The sequence below is a fragment of the Gnatocerus cornutus genome, chromosome 10, assembly GCF_029298725.1.
Source record: "Gnatocerus cornutus isolate USDA-ARS CGAHR chromosome 10, icGnaCorn1.1, whole genome shotgun sequence".
In the NCBI taxonomy this organism is placed as follows: domain Eukaryota; kingdom Metazoa; phylum Arthropoda; class Insecta; order Coleoptera; family Tenebrionidae; genus Gnatocerus; species Gnatocerus cornutus.
Window position 1 is genome coordinate 8,995,487 of NC_142242.1, and position 19,448 is coordinate 9,014,934.

The 19,448-nt window shown below is 37.6% G+C and overlaps 2 protein-coding genes across 2 annotated transcripts in view; one reads left to right on the top strand and one right to left on the bottom strand.

Moving 5' to 3' along the window:
• Nucleotides 1–19,448, top strand: part of LOC148167651 (serine/threonine-protein kinase pelle-like) — a 152,347-nt gene that overhangs the window by 11,725 nt on the left and 121,174 nt on the right. The window lies entirely within an intron of this gene.
• Nucleotides 6,895–8,184, bottom strand: LOC148167652 (uncharacterized). Its single transcript, XM_088046923.1, has 2 exons — nucleotides 7,976–8,184; nucleotides 6,895–7,638 (listed from the first exon to the last, which is right to left on the bottom strand). The coding sequence occupies exon 2, from the start codon at nucleotides 7,360–7,362 to the stop codon at nucleotides 6,895–6,897; it is 468 nt and encodes a 155-aa protein (XP_087903049.1). The 5' UTR covers nucleotides 7,363–7,638; nucleotides 7,976–8,184.

Genomic DNA, 19,448 nt, shown 5'->3' on the forward strand with positions numbered 1-19,448 from the left:
TGATTCAATGTTCCAATTTTGTCTTAACAACAATAATAATGGTGTATATTATGATATATATAAATTTTATAACGATCTTATTTATGCATTAAACAAGTACTTGGACGAAAAAATATCTTTTGAAGAAGTTATGAACGAAAGACACAAGGCAAATCATTTTTATAAACAATTAAGTGGAAGAATTCCTCTCATAAGATGGATTTTTAAAATCACATGTAAAAATTGTAAAAAAAGCGGAAGAAGAAGAAGAAGAAGATGAAGAAAAGATATAGAAAGAGGGAGAAAGAGACTATGTGTTTATTACGTTGACAACTTTTATCGGACATTTTTTTAAGGTATAGTGGGGAATTTTCTTATCCAATCATAATAATAATTCGTCTTCTATATTGTCACACCTTTCAAAAAAAAGGTCGGTAGGTGACACCGCACCGGTGCTCTTATAGCCTTTGGTGAGCTGGTGTCGTGGGTCAGAGAGTCTGGGCGCCAAGAACTTAGTTGATCTAAAAGTAGCCAAGTCGCTCAATGCTACGCGGAAGTAAAATAAATGGTTTAATAAATTAGGCTTTAATAAAAATTATGAAATTAACAATTGGTGAAAATTGAGGTGATGTTGGTTAGTTAAATTTAAATGACAGGTTCGATACCGTGTCACAGCTGTGATTGGTTTACAGAATGACTATGTTAAAAAAGGTTAAATATTAAAAATAATAATGATCAGTTAAATTGGACTCAAGAAATAAATTAAATCAGATTACAGGCAAGCGAGACTCTCGATGGAGTCGATAAAAGCACGCTGTCGGCGACGTCGATAGTACGACTCAGGCGGTGACGCAATGAAACAATAATATCGCAAAAAAGGTACTTATTGCCGTCGGGAACGCTCCAGGTGCCTCTGTCGTCTGGTCCGGGCTATATGTGGCCGCTCGGGGTGGTTGTTAGCGGGCGAGATAGTCTCGGCTACTCCACGAGGTCGATCGGGGACTCAAGGCGACGGGCAAGGGTGTTGTAGGCGTACCGGCGAGGATCGGGTAGTCGTTCGTGCGAGAGTTGTAGGCGTCCGTGCGAGAGTTGTAGGCCTACGAGCAAGAGTTGTAGGCGTCCGTGCGAGAGTTGTAGGCCTACGAGCAAGAGTTGTAGGCGTCCGTGCGAGAGTTGTAGGCCTACGAGCAAGAGTTGTAGGCGTCCGTGCGAGAGTTGTAGGCCTACGAGCAAGAGTTGTAGGCGTCCGTGCGACCCTAATTTTCTAAATTAGTATCGTCAAGAAAAAACGTGAAATATTACCTCTCTGAGGGTGAACGATACCTAATGCGGTTCTGGGGTTCTTAACCGCAAGTACGGGACTTCAAATAGTACTAGGAAGTGCTTAGACGGTAAAGATACGGTACTTTAAGGTAAGATACTACGTCTGCTTCCTTCGAAGCCCAAAACGGAAAAGAGAGTTAAAATACCACGAGGAATCGTAGGTGGCACTACCTGTGATTTCGGGGATGATAAGAAGATTCCGACCTCTGCGCGAGTACCGCGGGCGCTCTCAATGTCGCACTTGTCAAAGAGTCGTGATTGACAGGTTATGTTAGTTTGTTGTTGTTGGTGAATGTCCGCAATAAACGTAGGTTGGTAAGTGATACTGTTATCTAACATAGTAGTCGCGAGAGGGTTGATCTTGAAAACTAAAATGGTTGTTGTAGGGATTTAGAGAAAAGTACGGGAACCAGTCATGACGAATTCCTGGACTGGACAACATAAAGGGGCTTTAAACCACACCGAGTCGCCCTTGGTTCGGTGCGACGATACAAGAAGGAACGTGGGCCCTGAAATTCACCGGAAGGGTGCCAACACCTTCCAGAGGGACAGTCGAAAACGCTCAGGGGTGGTCTGCGCCTCACCAACCCCTTCCTGGCGAACACACGAAATTTTTGGGGCAAAGGCTTGATCCAACTTCCCCTAGGATTGGAGCCGAAGAAAAGATAAAAAAGATAAACGCGATAATAGTAAGTTTTGAACTGTGGAGACTTACTAGACTATTATTCATTTTAGGTTGAACACTGATGTTGTCGTGTCAACGGTGGAAAAGTACCCAGGCATTTATGGGACTCCTAAATCGCCTCCCATACCAGCGGTGTCTCGCGTTTATCCCCTAATTCATAAAAATCTTAATAAATGACCTTGTTCTCATTTTAGAAACGTTACACTGCCCCCTTCCAAAAAAGAAGAAAAAGATGAAGTCTTTTTCTTAAAATAATCTGTCGTCAGGAAGAGAAAAGCTCTACAATAATCAACTCTTTGTAACCAATCTATTAATCCGGTAAAATTTCCGTAAATCCGCGTCTTAAAGGTCGTTACATCTGTGTCATGTGACAATTAAAAGCAAAACAGTGTCGGTATCTGCGCGTACCATACGCCTCGGGAGGGTCAAAATCAGTAGTTTCCGTTTTTTTTTTTGGAAACTGTCAAAATCGGTAGGGGTCAAAATTGGTAGGGGTCAAAATTGGGGGTTGTCGAGGACTGTTCGCAATTTAGTCTGTAGCATGAGGCTAGATAATACCTTGCGCGTGAAAAAATCGGTAAATGAGGTAGAGTAGTTTTAATCGTAGGGAAAAATAATTTAATCGACCAGGAATATTTCGATAAGAGGACGCGGTATCGTCCAAGGTAGTCGGTAGATTAAATAACGGTAATTTCGGTAAAAGAACGTCGGTAACGTCCTAGCGGTAGGTTGACAGATATTTTAATTTAGGTAAATGAGGAGTTGACAGTAACGGCAATAAATGAGAGAACGAGGGAGAAAAAAGTTAGTCTGAACTTTCGGTATCTTGGGTCGAATTCGATTCACTGTCCGAATCGTCCGTGTCGGTAACATCGTCATCATAATAGAGCTTGAGATCTTTTACATGCCATTTACCTGCGTCCGAGCCATCTTCGTTGCGGATGCGGTAAACTAATCTGGACACCTTCTGCGTAATGGTACCAGGAACATATCGAGGCGCTAATTTAGCCATGTATCGGTCAACAGCTGATGAGAGAGTTTTATTTTTCCGCCATACGCGATCGCCAACGTTAAACTCTTGGTCGCGACGGGAAGCGTTATAATAAGATGATTGTCGACGATATGCTCTATTGAGATTGACACGAACTTCACGAAAGACTTCACGTAACTGATCGAGATTATCCGCATAATCACGCCTATCGATAGTGGTGAGGTCGAGTTCTTCGTCGTCAAGATCGTAAGAATCGTAAAAGTCACCTGATAACGGTACATGTCGTCCAAAATTAAGGAAGGATGGGGTGTAACCGGTGCTTTCATGACAAGCTGTGTTAATCGCGCATTGAATTTTTGGCAGTTCTAGATCCCAGGTATCGTGAGTTGTCACATATGACCGAATGCAAGCGCCAATAGTTCTATTATTCCGCTCGACGAAGTTAACTTGAGGATGGTATTTTGCGTTATACCAGATTTTTTCTACATTATAGGAATTAACGAAATTTTTGAAGGTATTTCCGATAAATTGAGTACCATTATCTACCATGATAAATTGAGGGACTCCAAAGATAAGAAAAACTCGTTCTTCCAGCAATTTTATAACGGGTTTTGCCGTAGCTTTCTTGAGAGGGAACAATAGCGAATATTTAGAAAACCAATCGGAAATTACTAACAGGTAACGATGTCCGGCTTTTGACCGAGGAAATGGACCCATGAAATCTATCGCAATTATCTGCCACGGAAAATGTACGACCTTTTCACGGCCCGCGAGACCAAAGGGAGACGTAGTCGGAACTTTCTGGGACGCGCAAATTCTGCAAGCACGCACATACTTGATAACGTCTTTTCGCATACCTGGCCAAAAATAATTTTCTCTAATCCGCCTGAGAGTTTTAAAAACTCCTAAATGTCCGGCTTCCGGAGGGTCATGACAAGAACGAATCACGGTATGGCGTTGAGACTTGGGTACGACGATTTTCCATTCACGGTAGTTCGCGTTTAACGGATCTCGATTTTCGCGAAGTTTCAGTAATTTGTCGTCTTGTACACGCCAGTCAGGGTAGTCATCGGCATTGTTGTTGACTTTTTGTACCATCTTGCGATACCATTTGTCATTTTCTCCAGGTTCGATATTAATCAAGGCAAGTTCCGGGAGTACGGTACGATCTACATTTTCAATGACCGGTATACGTGATAAAGCGTCAGGAACGATATTAAATTTTCCTTTCCGGTGGACTATGTCAAACGAGAACTGCTGTAATCGTAGAATCCAACGAGCTAAGCGACCAGTAGGTTCTTTCATGTGAAAAAGGTAAAGTAGAGAGTGGTGATCGGTAACAACTGTAAATCGAGTACCCTCGATGTAGGGACGGAATTTTTCGACGCAGAATATGACTGCTAGGCACTCTCGTTCGGTAACAGAGTAATTCCGTTCGGCTTTAGAAAGTGACCGACTGGCAAAACAAATGACACGTTCGTTACCCGCAATATTTTGAACAAGAACTCCTCCTAGACCGACATCGGACGCATCGCACTGAACTACAAAAGGCTGGGAGAAATCCGGGGAGCTTAAAACCGGAGCTGAGCTTAGGGCTGTTTTGATGGCGTTAAATGCCTTATCGGCTGCAGCGTTCCACGAAATATTTTGACCTTTCTTCTTAGTTTTCAACAGTTCATTAATTGGGGCAACTAGTGACGAGAAATTTGGAACGAAACGACGGTACCAACTACAAAGTCCCATGAAGCGCTTAATTTCCGTGGTGGTGGTCGGTTGTGGGTAAGCGATCATGGATGCTACCTTTTCCGGGTCTGTTCTTAGGCCTTCAGAATCGACAATGTAACCGAGGTATTTGAGGGAGTTTTGGAAGAATTTACATTTGTCCGTATTTATCGTGAAATTGGCGTCTTTCAATCGCGCTAAAACTTCTTCTAATAGCCGAATATGAGTCTCAAAATCAGCCGAGATGATGATTAAATCGTCCAGGTAAACAAAGACATTTGGCTCGAATTTGGGACCGAAGATGGTGTCCATCACTCTTTGTAGGTTCTGTGCGCTATTTCGAAGACCGAAAGGCATGACCTTAAACTGGAAAAGTCCGCGACCCGCGACAGCAAAAGCGGTTTTTTCCTTGGACTCACTGGACAGTGGGACTTGCCAAAACGCTTTTCTCAAATCGATAGAACTGATAAATTTGGCGTCACGTAAGAGACTCAAAATGCGATCTACGCGAGGTAAGGGATAGGAATCATGTTTGGTAACCGAATTCAGCTTGCGACCGTCGAAACAAAATCGGTACTCTCCAGAGGGTTTCTTAACTAATAAGACGGGGGAGCAATACGGACTCTTAGAGGGTTCTATAACGCCGAGTCTGAGCATGTCGTCTACTTCCTGGTTAAGTTTCTGTTGCATGAATGGCGATAAGGGATACTGGTACTGTCGAAATGGCGCAGCGTCTTGAGTATCGATGGTCAAAATCAACTTATTTGTTAATCCTATTTTATCGCCACCGATTAGTTGGAATCTCTCGACAATTTCACCGACTCGCGCTTTTTGGTTTTCATTCAACGGTAACTCATCTTTTGACTCGATATTAAAGATAGGCACGGAGTTCTGCTGAGGTACACACGTTTTATTCAGAAAGTCTAACTTTAACGAGAATAGTAGGCAAAAATCGCTTCCGAGGATGATGGAGTGTTGAAGGGACGGTATTACAAGAAAAGTCATCAATTTAGTTACACTCGAAAAAGACACTTCCACTTCAACCTCTGAATCGATACTATGCACGGTTCCGTCCGCGGTTCGAGCAAGTTGAAATTGTGATTTCGTCTGGGAAGGTTGGAGACGTTTCAATAACCAAAGTCCTTTCGCGCCGATAATTGACTTAGAGGCACCGGAATCGAGAAGACAAGTCATAAGCTTACTGCTTATCGAAATTTTGACATGAGGTCGATTATCTCTTAAAGGCTGCAAAAAGACTGTGTTTACTGAAGTTGACTTTATGCCGGGTTTACAAAATTTCCGCACGCGTTCTAACCAGGAAGTCCAGTCAGTAGGAGATGTTTTAACTTTGGTGCGAGCCCTGGGGATCGCACCCATGCTTAGTTTTTTGACTTGCACGCAGGACAACTAGATACGGTAACGTCGGGGGTACCACAACGATAACAAAAACGTTTCCTAGGTAAGGTACAGCTGGCGTAAAAGTGGTTGGTACCTCCGCAATTAAAGCATTTGGTCACTTTGTTTCCCGGAGACGAATTGGGGACCTTTTTTGGAGTTTGTTTATTTTTAGAGGAGGGACTTGATGTTGACGGTACGAGATTTTCCGGGTGTGCTTCTAAAGACAACAACTGAGGTTCTATTAGTCGGTATTTTTGTTTTGTTCCCGAAGATCTGAGATCAAATGACTTCTCCAGTCTTTTACATAAGGAAATTAGTTCGTCTACGCTCGGGATTTCTTGAAGAGCTAGAGGCGTTACATATTCGGGTCGAACTAACTTAAGCAAAGTCTTAATTTTAATAGTTTCGGAAGCAGGTTCAATAAGACGGTTAAACAGAGTTTCCATCACGGCAGCAAAAATGCAAACTGGCTCGTCCGGGTGTTGTTGTCTTTGGCGTATTTCAGCCCACAAAAGTTCGTCATAATCGCTAGGAAGAAAATCTTTTTTTAAGGCCTCCTTGAGGGACTTCCAATTGGTAAAAGACGATTTCCACTTGCGATACCACTGTAAGGCAGGTCCGTCAAAGAAATCTACCGCAGACGCGAATAATTCCGCTTCAACACGCTTCAACACGCTCTAGGAAAGAGATTAAGTTATCTCGCGGCATACCGGAGTAAGAAATTCCCCATTTAAAAGCGGGAACCGATTTAGTTGAAGGGAGTTTAGCGGCATCGGTAAAAGACATCGTCGTAGAGTTAGTTAAACCACGGACGCAACGGATTCACAAGAGTCGCTGGCGACAACAAGAGACAATCTCGAAGGTCTGCTTCGAGTTTGAGAGCGGTAGCATACAGTTCGTCACGTTGTTCGAGGGCTGCATCTTTATTCTCAACCGGAATGGGTACTCGCAAAATTCGCTCGCGAACATGATTCAGTCTCGAGGTAATCCGGCGGCACAAGGAGTCACCCGGCGGTCCTGAACCGAATTCAAGGATGAGGGTCGTTACCGATTCCAAAGTGGAGGAAATTTCGCGAATGTCTGACTCAAAGATAAGATATTTTGTAGAGAAATGAACTGGATTTGACCTCTCCTTAAACAGTTCATGTTCTAACAAGCGCCTTTTTTCCTCAATAGGACGTTTAGTCTTAATTCGCCGAATTAGAAGTTCATAGTTAACCTCCGCCTCCGACAGATATTCCGGTACAATCATTATTACATCCATGTTCGTGTAAAGCCTGTTACTGATTCTATTATTTAAAAAAATACTGAAAATAGATACTTGACTTAACGAAAACTAGGCCTACTTGCCTGACAAAAAAATTAAGTTAAATCGGGCCCCACGTTGGGCGCCAAAATCTTGTGTCACACCTTTCAAAAAAAAGGTCGGTAGGTGACACCGCACCGGTGCTCTTATAGCCTTTGGTGAGCTGGTGTCGTGGGTCAGAGAGTCTGGGCGCCAAGAACTTAGTTGATATAAAAGTAGCCAAGTCGCTCAATGCTACGCGGAAGTAAAATAAATGGTTTAATAAATTAGGCTTTAATAAAAATTATGAAATTAACAATTGGTGAAAATTGAGGTGATGTTGGTTAGTTAAATTTAAATGACAGGTTCGATACCGTGTCACAGCTGTGATTGGTTTACAGAATGACTATGTTAAAAAAGGTTAAATATTAAAAATAATAATGATCAGTTAAATTGGACTCAAGAAATAAATTAAATCAGATTACAGGCAAGCGAGACTCTCGATGGAGTCGATAAAAGCACGCTGTCGGCGACGTCGATAGTACGAATCAGGCGGTGACGCAATGAAACAATAATATCGCAAAAAAGGTACTTATCGCCGTCGGGAACGCTCCAGGTGCCTCTGTCGTCTGGTCCGGGCTATATGTGGCCGCTCGGGGTGGTTGTTAGCGGGCGAGATAGTCTCGGCTACTCCACGAGGTCGATCGGGGACTCAAGGCGACGGGCAAGGGTGTTGTAGGCGTACCGGCGAGGATCGGGTAGTCGTTCGTGCGAGAGTTGTAGGCGTCCGTGCGAGAGTTGTAGGCCTACGAGCAAGAGTTGTAGGCGTCCGTGCGAGAGTTGTAGGCCTACGAGCAAGAGTTGTAGGCGTCCGTGCGAGAGTTGTAGGCCTACGAGCAAGAGTTGTAGGCGTCCGTGCGACCCTAATTTTCTAAATTAGTATCGTCAAGAAAAAACGTGAAATATTACCTCTCTGAGGGTGAACGATACCTAATGCGGTTCTGGGGTTCTTAACCGCAAGTACGGGACTTCAAATAGTACTAGGAAGTGCTTAGACGGTAAAGATACGGTACTTTAAGGTAAGATACTACGTCTGCTTCCTTCGAAGCCCAAAACGGAAAAGAGAGTTAAAATACCACGAGGAATCGTAGGTGGCACTACCTGTGATTTCGGGGATGATAAGAAGATTCCGACCTCTGCGCGAGTACCGCGGGCGCTCTCAATGTCGCACTTGTCAAAGAGTCGTGATTGACAGGTTATGTTAGTTTGTTGTTGTTGGTGAATGTCCGCAATAAACGTAGGTTGGTAAGTGATACTGTTATCTAACATAGTAGTCGCGAGAGGGTTGATCTTGAAAACTAAAATGGTTGTTGTAGGGATTTAGAGAAAAGTACGGGAACCAGTCATGACGAATTCCTGGACTGGACAACATAAAGGGGCTTTAAACCACACCGAGTCGCCCTTGGTTCGGTGCGACGATACAAGAAGGAACGTGGGCCCTGAAATTCACCGGAAGGGTGCCAACACCTTCCAGAGGGACAGTCGAAAACGCTCAGGGGTGGTCTGCGCCTCACCAACCCCTTCCTGGCGAACACACGAAATTTTTGGGGCAAAGGCTTGATCCAACTTCCCCTAGGATTGGAGCCGAAGAAAAGATAAAAAAGATAAACGCGATAATAGTAAGTTTTGAACTGTGGAGACTTACTAGACTATTATTCATTTTAGGTTGAACACTGATGTTGTCGTGTCAACGGTGGAAAAGTACCCAGGCATTTATGGGACTCCTAAATCGCCTCCCATACCAGCGGTGTCTCGCGTTTATCCCCTAATTCATAAAAATCTTAATAAATGACCTTGTTCTCATTTTAGAAACGTTACAATATATAGGTACACATTTACTCTATCGAAGAAAGAATTTAGTAGTTAAATAACTAGCGTGCTTGCTAGTTGTTAAAATCTAAATATTGATAGTGTTATTGTTGAACGGTGTTTTATTCCCATATTCGAAGAAATGAAGCTTCTTGTGTGCGATATTCAAGGATTTTGGGTTCCTGATTTTATTGCAAAAGAAATTACATTATACGATGGAAAGCAGCAGAGCCATTACTTCTTCAAACCATCAAAACCGTACCATTTTCTCGATGGAAAAATACGGCAACAAGTTAACTACCTGGAGAAGCAACATCACATGATGCGATATTCTTCAGGGATAATTCCGTACGAAGAAATCGATAATGTATTGAATTTTCATTTCAAATCGGAATTCGTCGAGCGAATTGACATCATTTAAGTCAAAGGAAGAGTGAAAGCAAATTTTTTGGAGGAATACTTCCAGCGACAATCCAACATCGGGATATGGAAACCGCAAATAATTAATCTAGAAACAATCGAGGACGATGAACACGTGTCGACTCCCATCGCCGCTGCTCGTTTAGAAAAATTCCCGAAAAGTATCCCAATGTGCATGTATCATGAAAATGCAATAGGAAATAGAAAATTGTGTATTTGTACAATTAATAATTCTCATTTCTTGTATAATTGGGTTCTTAATCATAACATTTATGTATAATAAATTTTTATAATCATCCATTTTAAGTGTTATTAATCGATATATGTGTATATATATATATATATATATATATATATATATATATACAGTTTCCCAACATTCCACCCTTCAAACCGAGCGCGTGCACGTCTCAAATTTGATGTGTCATCATAATCATCTTCTTGACCGTTTATTTTGATCGATAATCATACAAAAATTTTAGATCTATCACGCTATAATATACTTAATTTGATTGATTGAAATGTGGTTTCGAGCGATATGCAAAGGAATTATTTTATTTCAAAAAGTTTTTAGTGACACAACTAATAAATTTTTCAGAATATTTTTATGTACACTATGTTTTGAAAATGGATTTCTACCTCATTTAAGTAACCAAGATAATGACTACGATAACAACAACTATGAATTTATGTCAATAAATACAATTTGTAATGAAAGAGAATTAAATCTATTAGTAGGTCAATATAATGAAATAGTATGTTTTAAATGTAAAAAGAAAATATTCCACTTTAAAATACATCATGTTGAAAATGTAATGTTCACTTTAATTGAATAAATTCATTAAAAAAAAAAAAACAACCAATCGATTTATAATTATATATATATTTATATTATATATTTCCATATTTCATTCCTACACAGTAGTCAACCCCATAGTCAAGTTGAGTGATAGGAAGGTATTCCTTTTCTGTAATTTCATTAAATAAATTATTAAAATCAAACTGAAAAATATATATACTCACGACATATAAAAATAGCCCGTTCGAGCCATTTACTTCCGCCCCCATTGCGTTGTTTCCCAACACTAACGGAATTGCATTAGGCGGAATTATTTCCACCGGAATAATTGCTAACTAAAAATAAATAAATACTTTACACGCAAAAACTTACACACACAAATGAAGAACTTACATATCTCACATTAGGCCATCGCCTTTTAATATAGATTTTAATTTGATCCATTTTTTAAATGGATGTGAATATTAGAGAACATTTCTCAAATTTATATGAACTCTCTCTCCCACACACTTTTACATATTTCCGGTACCACCCCACAAGATTTAGAATACGCGCGCGCGCTCAGTCATTTTAATTTCCTCTCATTTCGATGCGCGCGCGATCGACGAGATTTTTAAATCTCCCGCCATTTAGACGCGCACGCGCAAATTGAACTGTTTATCGGCCCGCGGCGCCTCCTACAGACAACCTCTCTCAGGATACAGACATTTCGACGAGTACACGCACACACCACATACACATCCACCCAAGTTTCAAACCATTGACTCGCCGATAGATGGCGACTCTTTATTTGCGCCCGATTGGCAGACAACCCGTAAACATTACATTCACCGACCGGAAGTCCCATTTAAAATGCATTGCACTTTTTTTCATATACCCCCTAATATACATCTACTTGCATGTATCATGAAAATGCAATAGGAAATAGAAAATTGTGTATTTGTACAATTAATAATTTCATTTCTTGTATATTTGGGTTCTTAATCATAACATTTATGTATAATAAATTTTTATAATCATCCATTTTAAGTGTTATTAATTGATATATGTATACAGTTTCCTAACATTCCACCCCTCAATCCTATCGCGTGCGCGTCTCAAATTTGATGTGTCATTATAATCATCATCTTGTTGAGCGGTTATTTTAATCGATAATCATACAAAAATTCATACATCATACAAACGCTATAATATACTTAATTTGATTGATTGAAATGTGGTTTCGAGCGATATGCAAAGGAATTATTTTATTTCAAAAAGTTTTTAGTGACACAACTAATAAATTTTTCAGAATATTTTTATGTACACTATGTTTTGAAAATGGATTTCTACCTCATTTAAGTAACCAAGCTAATTACTATGATAACAACAACTATGAATTTATGTCAATAAATACAATTTGTAATGAAACAGAATTAAATCTATTAGTAGGTCAATATAATGAAATAGTATGTTTTAAATAAAAAAGAGAATATTCCACTTTAAAATACATCATGTTGAAAATGTAATGCTTACTTTAATTGAATAAATTCTTGAAAAAAAAACAAAAAAAAACATCGACTTATAATTATATATATATATATATATTTATTATATCAGTAGATACAGTAGTAGTAGATACAGTACTATACAGTGGATAGCCCCAAGGACAAGTCCAGTGAGCCCAATGTGTTCCTTTTCTGTAATTTCATTAAATCAATTATTAAAATCAAACTGAAATATAAATATATACTCACCACATATAAAAATAGGCCATTGAAGCCATTCGGCTCCACTCTCATAGTGTTGTTTCCGATAACGAGTTTTATTGAATTCGGAGGAATATCCTCCACCGGAATTATTGCAAGCTAAAAATAAATAAATACTTTACACGCAAAAACTTACACACACAAATGAATAACTTACATATCTCACATTTGGCCACCGGGTTTTTATATAGGATTTTATTAGCTCCATTTTTAAATGGATGTGAATATTGCAGAACATTTCTCAAATTTATATGAACCCTTTCTCTCGCACACTTTTACATATTTCCGGTACCACCCCCACAAGATTTAGAATACTCGCGCGCGCTCAGTCATTTTTAATTTCCTCTCATTTCAATGCGCGCGCGATCGACGAGATTTTTAAATCTCCCGCCATTTAGACGCGCACGCGCAAATTGAACTGTTTATCGGCCCGCGGCGCCTCCTACCGACAACCTCTCTCAGGATACAGACATTTCGACGAGTACACGCACACACCACATACACATCTACCCAAGTTTCAAACCATTGACTCGCCGACAGATGGCGACTCTTTATTTGCGCCCGATTGGCAGACAACCCGTAAACATTACATTCACCGACCGGAAGTCCCATTTAAAACGCATTGCACTTTTTTTCATATACCCCCTAATATACACCTACTTGGGAAATAGGTTGGTACAACCCCATTCAAATTAAACGATTGCAGATTAATGTAAATTCAAATTGTTTCAGCAAATTTTTGTGGAATCTCTACTTAATTAATTTATCTTTATTATTTTCGAAGGTCATTGGCCTCCGAATCTGCACACAAATTGACACAAATTGACATTTATGCAGCGATGCCAACATGTAAAATAAAACCAACTATTCGAAATGTCACGTTTGGTTGCCTAGACATTCAAAAGGTGATTTTCTTGCTGCAAATGAGTATCACAAATGCCATGAAAAATGACGGAGGCGCACAAAATATAACTTATAACCTGCATTAAAACGTGATAAGTTTTGCATGTCGGCTAAATCACTCTGCCATAGATCGTCCAAAAATTTAACGATTGTTTTGCGTCGTTTAAATTTCTTTCTAGCAGGTTTAAAAATTTCATCAACAACTTCTTTCTTTACATCGCTAACGGAGACATTGCGTCGATGGTTTACCATGATGATAATTATTTATTTTTGCTCTGATGGAGGTCCATACGGGACTCGACACAAACCACCTACTGATATATATCCCGGGGGACATTTACTTAAATCCGTATTTAATGGTTTAATGGTCACTACCCCTTTTTCTTGGAGTTCTTCATAAGAATCTCTAATCGTTGATGATGATGATGATGATGATGCTGGATTTATTCTTCTTCTTTTTGACCATGAGACGGGATAGTTAACTGATTCGGAATTTGTTTTTACTAGTTTTTCCCCTTCCTCCTCTTCTTCGTTATTTTCAGGTTGACGCACATTAATCACTTTAATCTCGTCAATTTGATGAAATTTATTCTCAAGTTTAGCTATTCTAATTGATAACTCTTCATTGTTATTCATCAGTTGTCTCCATTTATCTTCAATTTCCACTTGAACTTTTGTATTTAGTTGCGATATTACAAGATTATCTTTTTCACTTTTTAGCAAGTTTTCTATATGATTCGAGATACTTTCCTTTTCGATAATTAGTTTATTCTTTTCAATTTCCATAAGCTTTCCAATCATTTTACTAATTTCCGCGATGTTGATACGCACTTTTTTCTATAAATCATTAAAAAGCAAATTCCAAGTTTTATCATCTTTACTTCTATTCGTAAAACTACCCCTAAATTATCGAATTTTTAAGTCATTTAACTTTTAAATTAAATGTTTTTTCCAATGTTTGCTACTTAGTTTTAGAAGAAAATGTGAATACAAGCAGTTGAGAATAAGAACGAAACTTATACATTAAAAAATAAGCGAAATATTTAGACGATACTTTACATGGGATTCTCCATAAGAAAAATGTCTTGGCACTCGCCTTAACAATTCCATACCTGAGCAAATCTGAATGCACAGCAGTTGAAGAAAACTGGTTAGAAGACGACGCTGAGCTTCCAAACAGTAAAAACACAAACTTATTGTTTAAATGTTGGTATCACTTTTGTGCAGCTTCTGTGTTCTTCGTTGAGTCCATGTGGGCTATAGCGTTGATAACGCTCATATTGTGGAAGATGCTAAATAGGAACTCGATAACTATTTCTTTGTCGTCACAAAAGAATGCCATTGTCGACATAGGACTTATCACAGGCCAAATGAGAGCGTTTTTTTTCTTTCTGTGGTAATGTTTTTGAGAGGGTAATGCGCCTTTTAACAATTTCAATTTTATAGAAATGATAGATGAGAACTTGTTAACTTTTTATTTGTCGTCACAAAGGAATGACTTTGTCGGCAGAGAATACTAAAAATTCTTATCATAAAGTATAACACCGCCCGATAAATTCAAATTAATTTTGAATACCCTTTTTGAAAGTTAATGTTTAGTCATCAAAACAAAATACTGACAGTGAAAGACTTACAATGTTTATTCACTAAATTAGTTAAAAAAGTCGACAAAATGTTTTTTTTTTTTAATTTTGCAAAACATAAAGTTAAACTTATATTCATAAGACCAAGTCTTCAATTCGGTAGTAACCTTGTTGGAGTCAAAGGTCAACCGCCAGTTTGTTGGGATTAGAGACCTCCTGTTGTACCTTAGTTCGTAACAATTGGTATCAGAAGCGGGATAAGAAAGAGTTTTTTCGCCTGATTCAATCGACACGAGAAAAATATTAAGTCAGTAGAATAAATATCCTCGTAAAGTTATGTATAAATTTAAAATGTTATTATATAAATAACATTAATAATTATATATTAATAATTATTTAAAAAAAAAATATATAAAAAGTATTATTATTATTAGACTACTACTACTAAACCCTTGTAGCTGCGCCAGAAACTGCGCAGTTAGTTTAAGCATGGGAATTAAGTTGGTCAAATATTAGTAGTAGTAGAACTGCCCAGCAGCAATGCCATTTATTGGGCAGTGTAAAAGAAAGAAGAAAAATACCAAATATTTAAAATAAAGAAAAAATAAAATTAAACGATAACCCCAAAAAAAAAATCACAAATTCCGAGTCTATCATGAAACACATCTACACTACTGCACACCTTGTTGAAATTACTCATGGCTGTATGGAGTGGTGACTTTACTCCTACATTTGTTCGTGGTGTTTCAAGCCTAAAGAACTCAAAATGCCGAGTGTTGTATGCAGATATATTAATCGGCAACATAGATAAGAGTCCGGAACGCTGCACAAAGTTAAAATCTTATATTAAAACGATATTCCACTGACAATTCGCCGAGTGGACAAAGACTTATAATCATACTTATTAAGCAGAAATGTTTGCTGAGTACCTCGAGCCGGGTACTCTCCTGAATCAACTAGGTTTAAATATTTCAAAAAACGCCGTTGAACTTTTTCAATACTAAGAGAGTGTCCGGCATAGATAGGTTACCAAAAAACCGGACAGTACTCTAGCTTAGTCCGAACCAGTGAAGTATACAACAATTTGCAAACACAAATATTACTAAAATCTTTACAGTTTCTTATCATAGCCGAGTGTTTTAAATGCTGAAGACACCATATTTTCTATGTGATTTGAGAAACTTAATTGCTGATCGAACGTAACTCCGAGGTCTTTGATATAAGATACTCTGGCTATTTTAATATGTTCTAAGGCATACTGATGCTTGATAATACTTTTTTTCTTACTATATGTTACTACAAAACATTTTTTAAGGTTCAGATCTAACTGATTTCTTTGGCACCACTCATTTACCCTCAAGAGATCCTCTTGTAGGAGCCTGCAGTACTCCTCTGTCTGAATATCTCTATATATTTTGCAATCGTCTGCATACAGTAACTATTTGGAGTGTAGAACTACATCCGGTAAATCATTAATATAAAGCAGAAAGAGAAGTGGGCCTAAATTTAATCCCTGAGGTACACCAGAGACTTGTCTGTACGATGTTGACTTAAACCCTTCGATAACAACACTTAACTCTCTATGCGACAGGTAGGACCTGAAAAGTTCTAACAAGTTTGTTGAAAAACCAAAGTTATCCAACTTGGTTATCAAAGCATCATGAGAGATTCTATCGAAAGCCTTCGAAATATCCATGTATATTACATCTATTTGTCTATTATTATTAATTTGTTTTGACAGAAACTCTGTAATGCAAACTAAATTAGTGAGGCACGATCTTCCAGAAATGAACCCGTGTTGAAAAGTTGAAATTTTGTTTTGAAGTAAAGCTAAAATCTTGTCGTGCAAGATAATCTCAAAAAATTTTGAAAAGTTGGAATGAATAGAAATTGGTCTAAAATTATTTAAATCAGAACTATTGCCTTCTTTGTACACTGATACTACTCTTGTCTGCTTCCAGATATCAGGAAAAACAGATTTCTTATGGCAACTGTTAAAAATAAAACGAAGAGGTTCACAAAGAACCGAAATACAATCTCTCACAAAGAATGAAGGAATACCATCTAAACCTGCGCCATAGAGTAAACACATATAGAGGAATCATGCTTATGGGAGATTTGTAACGAGCCAACTTTTGCAAACTTGACAATTTTGTGCCTAAGGAAGTGCATCAACCTGCCAGTGGGTAGCTTAAAAAATAGTACCGTTACAGTTATCTGTAATAGTTCGGTAGCAAACCCAAAAACGGACGGTACTAAACAAAGATAGATTATTCGGAAAAGCGTTTATCGAATAATATGCTGACGATTCAATTCCTGGTATCGGTTTTATTGCAGGATTGTTTTCGTTTCTTTTTTTAAACAAAATTATTTGATAAGCTGAAAAGCACTACAAAAATCTTTGTCTCTACTTATAAAGGGAACTAAAATCAAATCACATAATATAACAATTTTTATTTCAACTTTTTGGAATACATACACTTTCAATACTACATTGAATTATATTATATCGTATACATAAAGTAACAACTAAACTAAATTACACAAACCATATTTTTTGATCGATGGTAAAACATTCTTGCTTTTACGTTTATAATAATTTATTTCGTGTACGAACTAAACAAACCTAATTACCTATATCTTAAAAAATATATAAACACTTAATTATGAATGAATTTACAAAATGTTATTTATGAGTAACATTCTTAATTTTACGTTGGACTTGTTTTGCATCTGTTTCACTAGACGATTTTGAAATACTGAACAACTTGGTATTTAAAAGCTTATTCACTAAAAATGTCCTATGTTCTAAGCAACTGTCTAAACCTGTCAACCATTGTCTGATGGAATTGTCACAATTTATTTTATTTTTTAAAAATCCTTTAATATTTGATAAATGAGGTTCTCTGCTTGTAACTTGGTGATAGATTTTTAACATTTTTTTAACAATTTGATAAGTGTCGATCCGGGGCCTAGTGAGATATTTGATCGAACTGTCACTGTAGTCTCTATTAAGTATAAGCAATTCATTAGTATCAATCTCTTGTTCATTAGCCTGTGTTAATTTAGTTCTGCAATTATTGCATTTAAATTTTTCTATAGACCGTTGTATTACAAAACCAGCTAAATAATTAACTGAGCAGGTTTCTAAATTTGGAATATTGATAGTTTCATCTTTATTATGAGATTCGGAAGACGATGAAGATGAAAAATGTGTGGAAATATTTATTTCTGACTCCTGAGAATATTCTTCAAAATCACTTTCAATTGCTTTACTGTCAAAGTTATCTGATTTGAACATGTAAACATCTTCATCGTTTTCACAGTTAGAGCTTTCAGTAGATTTATTTAAAGACGCTGATATTATAGTTTGTAGTGCAAGCCGAAAATGTTTTGTTGAAGGATTTGGATCGAATCCTCTCTTTTGCCTAATTTGGGAAAACAAATTTTCCAACGGGTCTTGATTTAGACGACTTGTAAGCAGATATGAATATGTCTCTTTATTATCACGCCATAAAGTTAGTATCCCTTTTATTGATTGAATTAAACCATCGAAACAATATGGTATGTTTTTCTCTACAGTCCACGTTTTAATCCATTTTACCGCATTTTCCAAATTATTTTCAACTTGTGGATTTTCATCAGAAAAAGCACATTTATTTGGGTTTCTGTCAAATTTAAATTTAGAATTCAAATTGTCAAAAATATCGTTAATTTTTAATAAAAAATCTGCTGTTGCTTCACCTGATTTTGACTTTAACTCTTTTGTCGCAATACAAGTATTCATTGCCGATGAAAATCGTCTACTAAATATCTGCGCTGCCAGTGACACACTCATTTTTTGAAAATTGTTAGGAGAAATATGTTTGGGTGTAATTTTTGTTATTGAATCGGACAAAATACTCCTCTTATTAATGTTATATGTTTCAACTACATCGTTCCAAGATACGCATTTAGAATCACAAATGATATCACGTTTCAACAAAACATTTCGGATACTTTTTATTAAGTGAGGAACGTCAAAAATCGCTAAAATTTTATGTTCATTAAAAAGAAAAGGTTTATCTTTTGTTACATTTAGCTTGGTATAAAGCGATCTATTATTACTTCCTTGATCACAAACAATAAGTTTGACATCTAGTCCTACGTTATATTGGTGTGACAAACATTCTTTGACCAGTTTCTCTAAATTATTTCCAGATACTGTACCGGCTGAAACAAAATATGCTACAGGTATTTTCCAGTTATCGTACAAGCCTCGAACTTCAAAAGTCAACGCGTGATTTCCTAATTTATTTGCTCTTCCCAAATTACCCAAATCTTCAAAACCCTCAATTACATCAAATTTTAAATTATAATCCAAATGTTTTTTTATGGACATCTCATCAAACAAGAGGACACATTGTTTTTCTCGTGAAGTCATTACTGACACTTTTGCACGGATTTTCTGAAAAAGCATATTACAAAAGCCGGGTCTTAATCCTAAAACATTTATCCACTTTCTAACTGTAGATACTGCGGGAAGATTAAAATTCAAGTAGTGTCTCATAAATTTGTAGCATGAAGTTGACTTATGGAAAATACTTATTGCGAGTTTTTTTTCTGTTTTTTGCCATGTATGTCTTCTTTTATATTTACTTTGCATTTCGATAAAAGTGCGAATATTACTATTTGTTTTAGTTTGAGGAAATATGTTATTAAGAAAATTATTTACTGTAGGTTTCATTTGAAAAAGTTTCTTTT